Source organism: Elgaria multicarinata, chromosome 21, assembly GCF_023053635.1.
Source record: "Elgaria multicarinata webbii isolate HBS135686 ecotype San Diego chromosome 21, rElgMul1.1.pri, whole genome shotgun sequence".
Taxonomy (NCBI): Eukaryota; Metazoa; Chordata; class Lepidosauria; order Squamata; family Anguidae; genus Elgaria; species Elgaria multicarinata.
The window spans coordinates 13,781,399-13,795,539 of NC_086191.1; the positions used below are offsets into that span (position 1 = coordinate 13,781,399).

At 43.4% G+C, this 14,141-nt stretch overlaps 1 protein-coding gene across 1 annotated transcript in view; it reads left to right on the forward strand.

The window, feature by feature from the left end:
• Positions 1-14,141, forward strand: part of LOC134412311 (uncharacterized) — an 89,116-nt gene that overhangs the window by 39,397 nt on the left and 35,578 nt on the right. Inside the window, 2 exon segments of the mRNA XM_063146211.1 lie at positions 92-604; positions 607-726. Of these exon segments, the coding sequence (XP_063002281.1) occupies positions 92-604; positions 607-726 (633 nt within the window).

Genomic DNA, 14,141 nt, shown 5'->3' on the forward strand with positions numbered 1-14,141 from the left:
CACACTGGTGAGAAGCCTTATAAATGTTTAGAGTGCGGGAAGAGTTTCAGTCAGAGTTCAGGCCTTGACATCCATCACAGGAGCCACACAGGAGAGAAGCCTTATAAATGCTTAGAGTGTGGGAAGAGTTTCAGCAACAGCTCAGCCCTTAGCACCCATCACAGGATCCACACAGGTGAGAAGCTCTACAAATGCTTAGAGTGCGGGAGGAGCTTCAATGACCGTTCAACCTTAAGAAAACATCAAAGTATTCACACTGGTGAGAAGCCTTATAAATGCTTAGAGTGCGGGAAGAGTTTCAGTCAGAGTTCAAGTCTTGACACCCATCGCAGGATCCACACAGGAGAGAAGCCTTATAAATGCTTAGAATGTGGGAAGAGTTTCAGTCGAAACTCACACCTTGACACCCATCACAGGATCCACACAGGGGAGAAGCCTTATAAATGCTTAGAGTGTGGGAAGAGTTTCAGGTACAGCTCAAACCTTGACTCTCATCACAGGATCCACACAGGAGAGAAGCCTTATAAATGCTTACAGTGTGGGAAGAGTTTCAGGTACAGCTCAAACCTTGACTCTCATCACAGGATCCACACAGACGAGAAGCCCATAAATGTTTAGAATGCGGAAAGAGCTTCATTCACCATACAACCTTTAGAAGACATCAAACTACTCACTCTGCTGAGAAGCCTTATAAATGCTTAGAGTGCAAGAAGAGCTTCATTCACTGTAGAAACTTTAAACAGCATCAAAGAATCCACTAAAGGGAGAAATCCTTTAAATGCATTTCTTAGCATCTGGGAAGAACTTCCAACATTATAAGTACCTGAAATCACATCAAAGAACAGACACAGGAAGGATTTTTTCAATCCCAGCAGTTTCCGGAAAGAAGGAAGATCTTCGAATGGAGGACAGCCGTTCCCTTTAAAAGAAGCAAGCCCAGGAGGAAAGACCTTGAATTAAAAACAAATATCCATGCCACGTTCAGCCTAACAGATCTGTCGAGGGCTTCTCAGATTCACTGAGCCACCAGTGTGTTGTGAAATGAGAGCTGTTAAGGGCCGGGCTGAGGAGTTATTTTGGCCTTCTGTGTGTCGTATGGTGTCCTGCGCTGTGGTCATTTCCAGATTCCCAAAGACCTTGGAGGGCGGTCAGGGGCAGAGCAGTGGAGCTACACCACAGAGGTGTCTTTTCTCCTGGACAGGCGCGTGCAGTCTGTGCAAGCGAAGCTGCTCTTTTTTGTTACAAGCGCTGGACTCCGTAGCCCCAAAGGCCTCGTCTCTTGGCACCATCTTGCAAGTTCCTGGGAACGTTGTACGAAATATGCCTGGAAGGGTAGCAAACCCACCCTGCTGATTACTGCAAGAAATATGTGAATGTGCTGAGCCAGAAGCCTTCTCTGATGCTCCTGCCTGATTAGGAAAATGATCAGTTGATTTCCAGGTTTGAGCAGAAGTGGACTCGGCTTCGTCCACACCGCACACATTGAACGATAAAGAGCTGAGAAGAGCACCCTCTCCGGGACAGGGACGGCTTGGCCACAGAGGTGCAGGCGCTACGAACCTCAAGGCTGGAGGACTGCAATGTGCTCCATCTGGGGCTGCCCTTAAGGCTGCTTTGGATGCTGGAACCCGTTCAGAACGCAGCAGCTCGGCTGCTGTCCGAGGCTGCTCCTTTTCGGCATGTAACTCCTTTGCGGAAGGGACTGTACTGGCTCCGCATCGCCTACAGGGCCTGGTTGAAGAGGGGAGCGTACAAAGCCCTAAACAGTTTGGGATCGGGATACATGAGAAAGCGCCTTCTCTCCTCTCACCCTGCCCCAGGGACTGAGGTCATTTTCTCCGCTGTGGCACCCCGGTTGTGGAACGAGCTCCCCAGAGAGGTCCGCCTGGCGCCTACACTGTACTCCTTTCGTCGCCAGCTGAAGACCTTTTTATTCACTCAGTATTTTAACACTTAATTTTAACTTAAATTTAAATTTTACTGTTTTAACTCTGTATTTTAATCCTATATCAACTTTGCTGTGTGGTTTTATCCTGGTTGCGCTTTTTATACTGTATTTCGTAATTGTGTTTTAACCTGTTGGGTGTTTTACTGTGGTTTTAATTTTTGTGAACCGCCCAGAGAGCTTCGGCTATTGGGCGGTATAAAAATGTAATAAATAAATAAATAAATAAATAAATTGGAGGGCCGGCTCCTGGTGGTTCCACGTGGACCTTTGTCCCGATTGGAGTCCAGCAGGAGAAGAGCCTTCAGTGTGGTGGCCCCTGCCCTTTGGAACTCCCTGCCCCTTGTGGTTAGGCAGGTGGCAACCCGAGGCTGCTTCTGCCTCCTCTGAAAAGGACTCTTTTCCAGGAAGCCTCCCTCAACTGACCAGCCACTGTTTATATTGGTCCTTTGTTTTAAATTCAACAAAATTCAACTTACTGTTTTGTATCTTCTTCTTTTTTACTGTTTTATTCCTATGTGCACCACTCTGGAATTTATTTTAGACCAATATGGTAAATAAGCAGATAAAGATTCATATTGTGACTATTCCTATGATAATGCATATAACTTCTGTTGTCTTAAATCTCTTATTGTATTTTAAATCCCTCTATTGCTGCTAGGATTATTTTTTTCTTTTTCTTTTTTTGGTTGTATCTTTTAACTTTTATATTGCAATTTTAAGCTATTTCATTTTATATCGGACTGAAGCCTGGAGTGGATTCAGAGGCCCACCGGAATCAGAGTCACCAGCTTCTGCTCCCCAGGAATCTCAGCAGGAAAAAGATGGGTTTTGTTGCCTTTCGCTGCCATCAGTATATGCTGAGTTCTCCTCGTGTGAGTCCTCCGGGGCTTCATCAGTCTAAAACCTGCAAAGATAGAACTTGATCAAATATGCTTTTAATAAGCATTAAATGATACAAACACGTCACAGATATCCAATGCAAATGAATGCAACAATGAGTCCTTCGAAGTCCAAACATGGATTTCTTGTTTGGAACTTCTCTGTGGTCCAGTCCCAAAGTGCCTTCCTTTCCTCCAGATGCGGAACATTTTAGCAGCTTCTTTGGTAGATTTCTTGCCTTTAATTCCCAGGGCCATCCCCAATTCGTAGCTCCGTTCCGTGTTCTTACACCTGGGCCTCCCTTAACCGCGTCCCGTCCTTAAGGGGATCCTTTAAGCTGGCAACTGAGACGAGGGAATGCTAGAGATGCAAAGAACCACCTTCTGTACGCATAAAGCCAGGCAAAACAGAATTCCTTTAGTGGAACTGATTCCTGATTGCAGAATTTGGTAACATCTTTAACCTACCCAACCCCTTCTCAAACCTGCCTTTTAACAACTTGACTGATGAAGAGACCTGGAGGTCTCCAATGCTTGCAGGGGTCTCCTGAGCTTTCCCTTGGCCTAAGCAAGGTGTTATTATAGCATGATGAATTATTCAATTGTGAAAAAGAGGAACTCTTCACAGCACCACAAAATGATTTAAAAATATATGCGAGGACCCAACTGTACCAGGAAAGGATTTTTTTTTTAATTATGCAAGGAATAAGTTACTATAGTTGAATAAAAAAGACTATGAACTTTTCAGGTTGAGGTTTTTATTGTGGGCTCATCCTTCCTCACTCCTGGCTTTTTACAGGTGCCTTAGACGATGTCATCACCGTTCATTTTTGCTTCCAGTTTTTAAAAGCAATTTTGTAGGGATTTTTGGAGCAGGGGAAAATCCAGTATTATTTGTGAAAGTGAAACAAAACAGTAGTCCTTGCTAGTGTAATTCCACTATTCTGCTATTCCACAGTGCCATCTAGCGGTCATGTAGTGGAAAGTACAGAAAGGCAGGAAAGGAAAATAATTCATGTAGAAAATAATACATGTAGATCATACTACTTTTGTTAATGCTCAGTGTGTGTTATAAGTTGAACCAAATGCCACCAGAAGTAAACACCACTGAATTCAACAGAGATTATTCCCAGATAAGTAGGGGTAGAATTGCAGTCATGCTGATCCTAGTAAATTGTGTTACTATGCTATGAACTGCTGCTCTTTTTTTAAAAAAAATCTTATAGTTAATATAATTTAACACAAGAGAGCAAATACAATACCAAAACTGGGATATTCTTAATACCATCAGTTCATCACTGCACTTTCTCAATTCAATACTTTTCTTACTACTTTTCCAATCCAAGTTGATAAACAATTGAAATTGTCATATGGAGCTAAAGAATTCTCTCTCTCTTTTTGGTCATTTGACCCTCCCATATTTGTTTTAAATATTTGGCACATGAAATTAATGCACAAGATATTATGCATTAATTTTATGTGCCAAATATTACTTTCTCATTCCCTTAGTGGTGGTAACCCCAACGGACTGTTGCTCATTTATTCAGTCATTTCATAGAATCATAGAAACATAGAATAGCAGAGTTGGAAGGGGCCTACAAGGCCATCAAGTCCAACCCCCTGCTCAATGCAGGAATCCACCCTAAAGCATCCCCGACAGATGCTTGTCCAGCTGCCTCTTGAAGGCCTCCATTCATTCATTACATTTATACTCCACTCCACAACTCAAGCTCTCCCATCCACCTTGCTGCCACCTCCAAACACCTGCCGTCTGAAGCAACCACCTCACTCTGCCTCATGGTAGATCCGGCCATGCCACTGTTCTATGGCAAAACACATGCTCTAACCCCTCAGCTATTCACTCATTTTGCAGTAGCAGGACTCACCAAGCACTGTTACGGTCACCTTGCGAGTGGCCACAGTGGTTTTCTTCACCTTGCACTCGTAGGTGGCCGAGTCTGAAATCTGAACATTCTGCAGATTGATGGAGGCGTACTGGCTCGGATCCGGGACAGCAAATGTCACCCGCTGTTGCAGGCCAGAGCAGCAGTCACCAACTGAGCCCCCTACCACCACGTTCTGCTGTGAGCCGGTATCGCCAAATCGGCGCACATCCTGGGTTACGTAACCCCCATTCTGCTGCAAGTAGTGGGATCCAGGGTGGATCACTTGATGGTCATGGTAGCTTAGGACCTGGTGGGCAAGAACCAGAGAACAACAGTGCTGAATCTACAGAGATTGGCTTGGGGGACATGATCAACTTCCTCCCCAGAAGAAGTTTGCTTATCTCCTAAACACAAGATGGTTTCCTGCTGGATCAGACCAAGGGTCCATCTGGTCCAGTACTCTGTTCACACAGTGGCCAACCAACTGCCCACAGAAAAACTACAAGTAGGACATGAGCACAACAGCACCCTCCCGCCCATGTTCCCCAGCAACTGGTATTCACAGACATCCTGCCTCTGATACTGGAGGTAGCACGTCGCTATCAGGACTAGTAGCCATTGAGAGCCTTCTCCTCCAGAAATGTGTCCAATCCCCTTTTAAAGCCATCCAAATTAGTGTCCATCACTACATCTTGTGGCAGTGAGTTCCATAGTTTAAATCTGCGCTGTGTGAAGAAGTCCTTCCTTTGATCTGTCCTGAATCTCCCACCCATCAACTTCATGGGATATGACCCTACTGGGTTCTCGTATTATGGGAGAGGGAGGAAAATGTCTCCTTCTCCAGTTTCTCCACAACAGGCATCATTTGCTACAACTCTATCATGTCTCTCGTTCCTTGCTCTTTCCTCGATGTTCTGCCCAACGAGGTGGCACTCATTGCAAAAATAAAATAAAATAGAGGAATTGCATCACCAAAAAGAAGATGCTCATTTGCATAACATTACTTTTACCCTACCCTGTGCCTGCTTACCCTACCCTGTGCCTGTTTGCATTCTCTTCCCCTCCTTATTGTTTTACTATGATTTTATTAGAATGTAAGCCTATGCGGCAGGGTCTTGCTATTTACTGTTTTACTCTGTACAGCACCATGTACATTGATGGTGCTATATAAATAAATAAATAAATAATAATGACAACATGGTCGCCCCCAAGGAGGCGTGTCCAGTACCAAGGGGGCGTGCCCACCCAAACATAGCCTTGGTCACATGTCTGATTTTACAGCACACATTTAAGACAAATCTGTTCTACATAACATCTTAATGTTAAAATCACTGAAATAAAGAACAAGTGAGAGATTCAATGTATCTGAAATTAACTTCACTCACTCCTACTTTTGTAGGTTTTGCTGTACTTTGAAGCTTTTGCTATACTCTGTGTGTTACATTCTCCCCTTCCCTCAAATATCTTTTCTGACTGTATCTTCACTCACTGCAAGCTGCTGTTGTTGTTAACAGGGTTTGCTACTGCCCCCAGATCTGCTTCAAATTTGGTATGGCTAAAGCTCTACCTAAATCCTATCATGGTACAAAGTTTCATCTCTTTATCTTTAAAAATGACGATTTTAAAAATAATAATTTTAAAACCTCAATTTTTAAAAAATTCCTAAAAAATCAATGGATGAACGGATTTGTTTCAAATTTGGTGTGGCTAAAGCTCTACCTAAATCCTATCACGGTACAAAGTTTCATCTCTTTATCTTTAAAAATGACGATTTTAAAAATAATAATTTTAAAACCTCAATTTTAAAAAAATTCCTAAAAAATCAATGGATGAACGGATCTGTTTCAAATTTGGTGTGGCTAAAGCTCTACCTAAATCCTATCACGGTACAAAGTTTCATCTCTTTATCTTTAAAAATGACGATTTTAAAAATAATAATTTTAAAACCTCAATTTTTAAAAAATTCCTAAAAAATCAATGGATGAACGGATTTGTTTCAAATTTGGTGTGGCTAAAGCTCTACCTAAATCCTATCACGGTACAAAGTTTCACCTCTTTATCTTTAAAAATGACGATTTTAAAAATAATAATTTTAAAACCTCAATTTTAAAAAAATTCCTAAAAAATCAATGGATGAACGGATCTGTTTCAAATTTGGTGTGGCTAAAGCTCTACCTAAGTCCTATCATGGTACAAAGTTTCATCTCTTTATCTTTAAAAATGACGATTTTAAAAATAATAATTTTAAAACCTCAATTTTTAAAAAATTCCTAAAAAATCAATGGATGAACGGATCTGTTTCAAATTTGGTGTGGCTAAAGCTCTACCTAAATCCTATCATGGTACAAAGTTTCATCTCTTTATCTTTAAAAATGACGATTTTAAAAATAATAATTTTAAAACCTCAATTTTTAAAAAATTCCTAAAAAATCAATGGATGAACGGATCTGTTTCAAATTTGGTGTGGCTAAAGCTCTACCTAAATCCTATCACGGTACAAAGTTTCATCTCTTTATCTTTAAAAATGACGATTTTAAAAATAATAATTTTAAAACCGCAATTTAAAAAAAATTCCTAAAAAATCAATGGATGAACGGATCTGTTTCAAATTTGGTGTGGCTAAAGCTCTACCTAAATCCTATCATGGTCCAAAGTTTCATCTCTTTATCTTTAAAAATGACGATTTTAAAAATAATAATTTTAAAACCTCAATTTTTAAAAAATTCCTTAAAAATCAATGGATGAACGGATCTGTTTCAAATTTGGTATGACTAAAGCCATTCCTAAGAGCTACCATTGTGCCAAGTTTCATGACTTTATCTTAAAAAATGACGGAGTTATAAGCATTTTTGTTAATTCCCATTAGAGCTGCTCTTTGCAAAAAACCCTGGATTTCCCCTCTCCCCCCCGGATTGCCATCAAAACCCCCGTCACCCTAGTATTAATATATCAGTGCATATAATGGGGTGCCCTCTCCTGGCCATTACGTAGCACTGCAAACTGATCATTTCAATAGCGATTTAGAAATTCAGGCGTTATACCGGCGTTATATACAGCTGAGCACTGCAGCCTTGTAATGTCAAGGACGATTTAAAAATCAGGATTTATACTGGGCTGCCCTCTGCTGGCTACAACTGCACATTGCAGCCTGCTGATGTGAATAGGTAAATTTATTCTGGTCTGCCCTCTTGTGGCCAGAGCTGAGCACTGCAGCCTTGTAATTTCAATGGTGATTTATAAATCAGGATTTATACTGGTCTGCCCTCTTGTGGCCACTATGGAGCACTGCAGCCTGATCATCTCAATAGCGATTTTAAAATTCAGGATTTATACAGGGCTGCCCTCTGCTGGCTGCAACTGCACACTGCAGCCTACTGAGGTGACTAGGTAAATTATGAACGTAGTGGTTATTCTGGTCTGCCCTCTTGTGGCCAGAGCTGAGCACTGCAGCCTTGTAATTTCAAAGGTGATTTATAAATCAGGATTTATACCGGTCTTCCCTCTTGTGGCCACTATGGAGCACTGCTGCCTGATCATCTCAATAGCGATTTTAAAATTCAGGATTTATATAGGGCTGCCCTCTGCTGACTACAACTGCAGCCTGCTGAGGTGAATAGGTAAATTATGAATGTAGCGGTTATTTTGGGCTGCTCTCTTGTGGCCACAGCTGAGCACTGCAGCCTTGAAATATCAATTATGATTTAAAATTTCAAAAGTGATACAGTACTGCAGCCTGATCATCTTAATAGCAGCATTAATTTAGCAGTGCATATAATGCAGCCTGATCATCCCAATAGAAATTTTATCTTAAAAAATGACGGAGTTATAAGCATTTTTGTTAATTCCCATTAGAGCTGCTCTTTGCAAAAAACCCTGGATTTCCCCTCTCCCCCCCGGATTGCCATCAAAAACCCCGTCACCCTAGTATTAATATATCAGTGCATATAATGGGGTGCCCTCTCGTGGCCATTACGTAGCACTGCAAACTGATCATTTCAATAGCGATTTAGAAATTCAGGCGTTATACCGGCGTTATATACAGCTGAGCACTGCAGCCTTGTAATGCTGAGGTGAATAGGTAAATTATGAACGCAGTGGTTATTCTGGTCTGCCCTCTTGTGGCCAGAGCTGAGCACTGCAGCCTTGTAATTTCAATGGTGATTTATAAATCAGGATTTATACTGGTCTGCCCTCTTGTGGCCACTATGGAGCACTGCAGCCTGATCATCACAATAGCGATTTTAAAATTCAGGATTTATACAGGGCTGCCCTCTGTTGGTTACAACTGCACATTGCAGCCTGATGATGTGAATAGGTAAATTATGAACGTAGTGGTTATTCTGGTCTGCCCTCTTGTGGCCAGAGCTGAGCACTGCAGCCTTGTAATTTCAATGGTGATTTAAAAATCAGGATTTATACTGGTCTGCCCTCTTGTGGCCACTATGGAGCACTGCAGCCTGATCATCTCAATAGCGATTTTAAAATTCAGGATTTATACAGGGCTGCCGTCTGCTGGCTACAACTGCACATTGCAGCCTACTGAGGTGACTAGGTAAATTATGAACGCAGTGGTTATTCTGGTCTGCCCTCTTGTGGCCACAGCTGAGCACTGCAGCCTTGTAATGTCAAGGACGATTTAAAAATCAGGATTTATACCGGGCTGCCCTCTGCTGGCTACAACTGCACACTGCAGCCTGCTGATGTGAATAGGTAAATTATGAACGCAGTGGTTATTCTGGTCTGCCCTCTTGTGGCCACAGCTGAGCACTGCAGCCTTGTAATGTCAAGGACGATTTAAAAATCAGGATTTATACCGGGCTGCCCTCTAGTGGCCACAGCTGAGCACTGCAGCCTGATCATCTCAATAGCGATTTTAAAATTCAGGATTTATACAGGGCTGCCCTCTGCTGGCTACAACTGCACACTGCAGCCTGCTGATGTGAATAGGTAAATTATGAACGTAGTGGTTATTCTGGGTTGCCCTCTTCTGGCCAGAGCTGAGCACTGCAGCCTTGTAATGTCAAGGGCGATTTAAAAATCAGGATTTATACCGGGCTGCCCTCTGCTGGCTACAACTGCACACTGCAGCCTGCTGATGTGAATAGGTAAATTATGAACGCAGTGGTTATTCTGGTCTGCCCTCTTGTGGCCACAGCTGAGCACTGCAGCCTTGTAATGTCAAGGACGATTTAAAAATCAGGATTTATACCGGGCTGCCCTCTAGTGGCCACAGCTGAGCACTGCAGCCTGATCATCTCAATAGCGATTTTAAAATTCAGGATTTATACAGGGCTGCCCTCTGCTGGCTACAACTGCACACTGCAGCCTGCTGATGTGAATAGGTAAATTATGAACGTAGTGGTTATTCTGGGTTGCCCTCTTCTGGCCAGAGCTGAGCACTGCAGCCTTGTAATGTCAAGGGCGATTTAAAAATCAGGATTTATACTGGTCTGCCCTCTTGTGGCCACTATGGAGCACTGCAGCCTGAACATCTCAATAGCGATTTTAAAATTCAGGATTTATACAGGGCTGCCCTCTGCTGGCTACAACTGCAGCCTGCTGAGGTGAATAGGTAAATTATGAATGTAGTGGTTATTTTGGGCTGCTCTCTTGTGGCCACAGCTGAGCACTGCAGCCTTGAAATCTCAATTATGATTTAAAATTTCAAAAGTTATACAGTACTGCAGCCTGATCATGTTAATAGCAGCATTAATTTAGCAGTGCATATAATGCAGCCTGATCATCTCAATAGAAATTTTTAAATTCAAAAGGGCTGAGCATTGCAGCCCAATGATGTGAATAAGTTAATTATGAATTTAGTGGTTATTCTAGGGTGCCCTCTTATGGCCACCACTAAGCAATGCAGCCTAATAATGTCAAGAGCAGTATTAACATATCTGTGCATATAATCATGTACTGCAGCCTTGTTATTTCAACAACAATTTATTTATTTATTTTATTTATTACATTTCTATACCACCCAATAGCCAAAGCTCACTGGGCGGTTCACAAAAATTAAAACCATAATAAAACAACCAACATGTTAAATGCACAATTACAAAATACAGTATAAAAAGCACAACCAGAATAAAACCACGCAACAAAATTGATATAAGATTAAAATACAGAGTTAGAACAGTAAAATTTAAAATTTATTTAAAATTAAGTGTTAAAATACTGAGCGAATAAAAAGGTCTTTAGCTGGCGACGAAAGCAGTACAAAAATCAAAAAGTTATTCTGGTCTGCCCTCTTGTGTCCACAGCTGAGCACTGCTGCCTTGTAATCTCAATAACAATTAAAAAATCAGGATTTATACAGGGCTGCCCTCTTGTGGCTACTGCTGAGTACTGCAGCCCGATCATCTCAACAGAGATTTAAAAATTCAAAATTTAGGCAGTGCTGCCGCCTTGTAATCCCAATAGTGATTATAAAATTCAAAAGTTATACAGGCCGCTGCTGAGTACTGCAGCCTTATAATTTCAATAGCAGTATTAACATATGCGTGCATATAATGGGGTGCCCTCTTGTGGCCAACATCATAAACTGCAGCCTTGTCATTTCAATAGCAATTTAACAATTAAAAAGTTATTCTGGGCTGCCCTCTTGTGGCCACAGCTGAGTCCTGCTGCCTTGTAATGTTAATATTGATTTAAAAATCAGGATTTATACAAGGCTGCCATCTTGTGGCCACCACTGAACACTGCAGCCTGATCAACTCAACAGCAGCATTAATATATCAGTGCATATGACAGGGTACCCTTTTGTGGCCACCACTGACTTATACAGGGCTTTCAATATTTATACCACTGAGCCTTGCTGCACACTGCTACCTGCTGATGTGAATAGGTTAATTATGAATTTAGTGGTTATTCTAGGGTGCCCTCTTATGGCCACAACTGGTGGTCATTGATTAGCACTGCAGCCTTGTAATTTCAATGGTGATTAAAATTTCAAAAGTTATGCAGGGCTGCCCTCTTGTGGCTGCTACTGCACACTGCTGCCTGCTGATGTGAATAGGTTAATTATGAATTTAGTGGTTATTCTGGGCTGCCCTCTTGTGGCCACGGCTGAGCACTGCAGCCAACTGATGTGAATAGGTTTTATGCATTTAGTGGTTATTCTAATATAGCAGGGCATATAATGGGGTGTGGCCACCATGGAGCACTGCAGCCCAATCATCTCTAGAGATTTAAAAATTCAAAACTTAGGCATGGCTGCCCTCTTGTGGCTACAACTGAGCACTGCAGCCTGCTGAATTGGATTGGTTTGTTATGAATTGTTTTTATTCTGGGCTCTCCTCTTGTGGCCACTGTTGAGCACTGCAGTGAGATAACCCCAATAGTGGTTTAAAACTTCAGGATTTATACAGGGATGCTGTTTTATGGCCACCACTGAGTGCTGCAGCCTGCTGATCTGAGTAGCTTAATTAAGAGGTAAGCAGTTACTCTGGGGTGCCCTCTTGTGGCCAACTCAGCATTGCAGCATTGCAGCCTGCATTGCCCTTTTAAGAGCTCAGCCCCTCCCTACTTCCTCACCCTCATCAGCTGCAGCTGATCTTCTTTTGCCTTCTCATTGCTGCCACTTTTATTTCTTGTCCTGCATCGATCAAGGCGCTTGTGGCATCTCCTGCTCCTTCTGGGCCAGAGCAACAGGTAGGTGAATGAGCAGATTGTAGGGGTGAAAAGGGGTGACTTGCTCATGGGCCCTTGCTGGGGCGTGGGCCCTTGGCAGCTAAGATAACACCCAAGGCTGGCCAGGTGGTCCTGGCAGCTGAGACAGAGAAACAAGCCCATAGCTCTCCCTGGGAACAGAACCTAACTATAATTTTAAATAGTAAGTAAACATTTGCTGCCTTTTCATGGGAAATTCATATTTCCTTCCTCTGGAGGCTTGAGTGGCCCCCTTGGCATGGAACACTTTTAACCAGTTATGTCCCATGGGTAGTATGACACCGAGCGTATAGCCATGAGGACTAGTAACCACTGATAGCCTTCTCCCCCATGAATTTGTCTAATGTTCTTTTAAAGCCATCCCTTGGGCTGAGGGACAACACCATTCTCTCCCTGCTGCCATTCCACTTAGAGAAGCCACCCAGCTTGGCAGTTGAATCTTAGTTCACCACCGGTAATGGGACAGATTCCTTCACTGCACCTGAGGGCAGCAGGCTAGGTATGGGGGGGGCAGGCCCCATGGCGTCATCGCCTCTGTCCTCCCAACTCCCTGTCCCCTTAGTGCCAGCCACCTGAGATGGCTGCTTCAGTCTGCCTTCATGGTAGGGTCAGTCCCAAAATGATTTTGCAAAATTATTATTCCTCACAGCACTTTTAATTTATTTGCTGTTTCTTCCCCAGGGGACCCCCCACCCAGCATCCCTAAAGCCGTGCCAGGGATGGGAATAACCCCTAGGAAAAACCCTTCAATCATCGCAACCAAATCCTGTCAGTGCTGGTGGGCCTAGAGGCCAGGGTTGGCTACGCGCTCATCGCGGGCATCGTCTGCATCCAGAAGCCGGTGCCTAGCCACGTGGGGCCTCGCGCCATTGCAGTCAAGGAGGAATAAGAATAAGAGTGGGGCACCTGGCTGAGTGACAATGTGCTCCGTGTTCTTCAAATGGACCGTGGTTCTTGTACTACGTTAGGCCTGGCAAAGCCACCTCCCCTCAGACGCTTCTCTCTCTTTCCTCTTGTTCATTCCAGAATTCAGGGCATGGGACGGGGTGGGGGGCAGCCAAGGCCAATAAATCTGTGTCACCCACGCTTTGCAGTTCCACTCGTGTGCAACTAGCCTCTCAGTCCTCGCATGTTGTGGGTTGAAATGGAACTAGTTGGTAGGCAGATCATATGCAGCGGCGGACCTCTGGCTCCGATACCTACATTCCTTTACTTATTTACTTGTTCTCTTCAGCCAAAAATAGCTCCCAAGGTATTTGTTTTGGGGTGGGGTACTGGGGTAGGGAAGAAGGTGGACGTGGTTGGCTTTACACCAGTCGCTGTCTCTCAAGACTGCTTGGGTTCCATCAGTGTTTCCCCTATTTCCGATGTCTGGGCTGTGAATGCTGTTGCGTACGCAGCCAAAACAGCACCACCCCTGGAACGAGACAGAGGGATCAGCAGGCAACATTTGCAGAAATACCCCCTCCCCAAATTGGGGTGGGGGAGATCTCAAAAACAGCCCAATGATGGCTACGTGTGCTCAGTGAGCCCAGAATGCTACCTGTCATTCTGTGCCCACTGAGCATGCTTATCCATCATTATTGGGGTAGGGGATGGAAATGGAGGGGGCCATAGAATGGGGTTTGCAGGAATCCTGAATTACAGCATCTCACCCTGCTACACTTGTGTCCTCTAAACTGGAACCTCTGGACTGCTCATCCCAGTTTGGGGCGGTGGGAGTGAGCTGGCATTACCTTGTAGTAGGAGATTTGCACT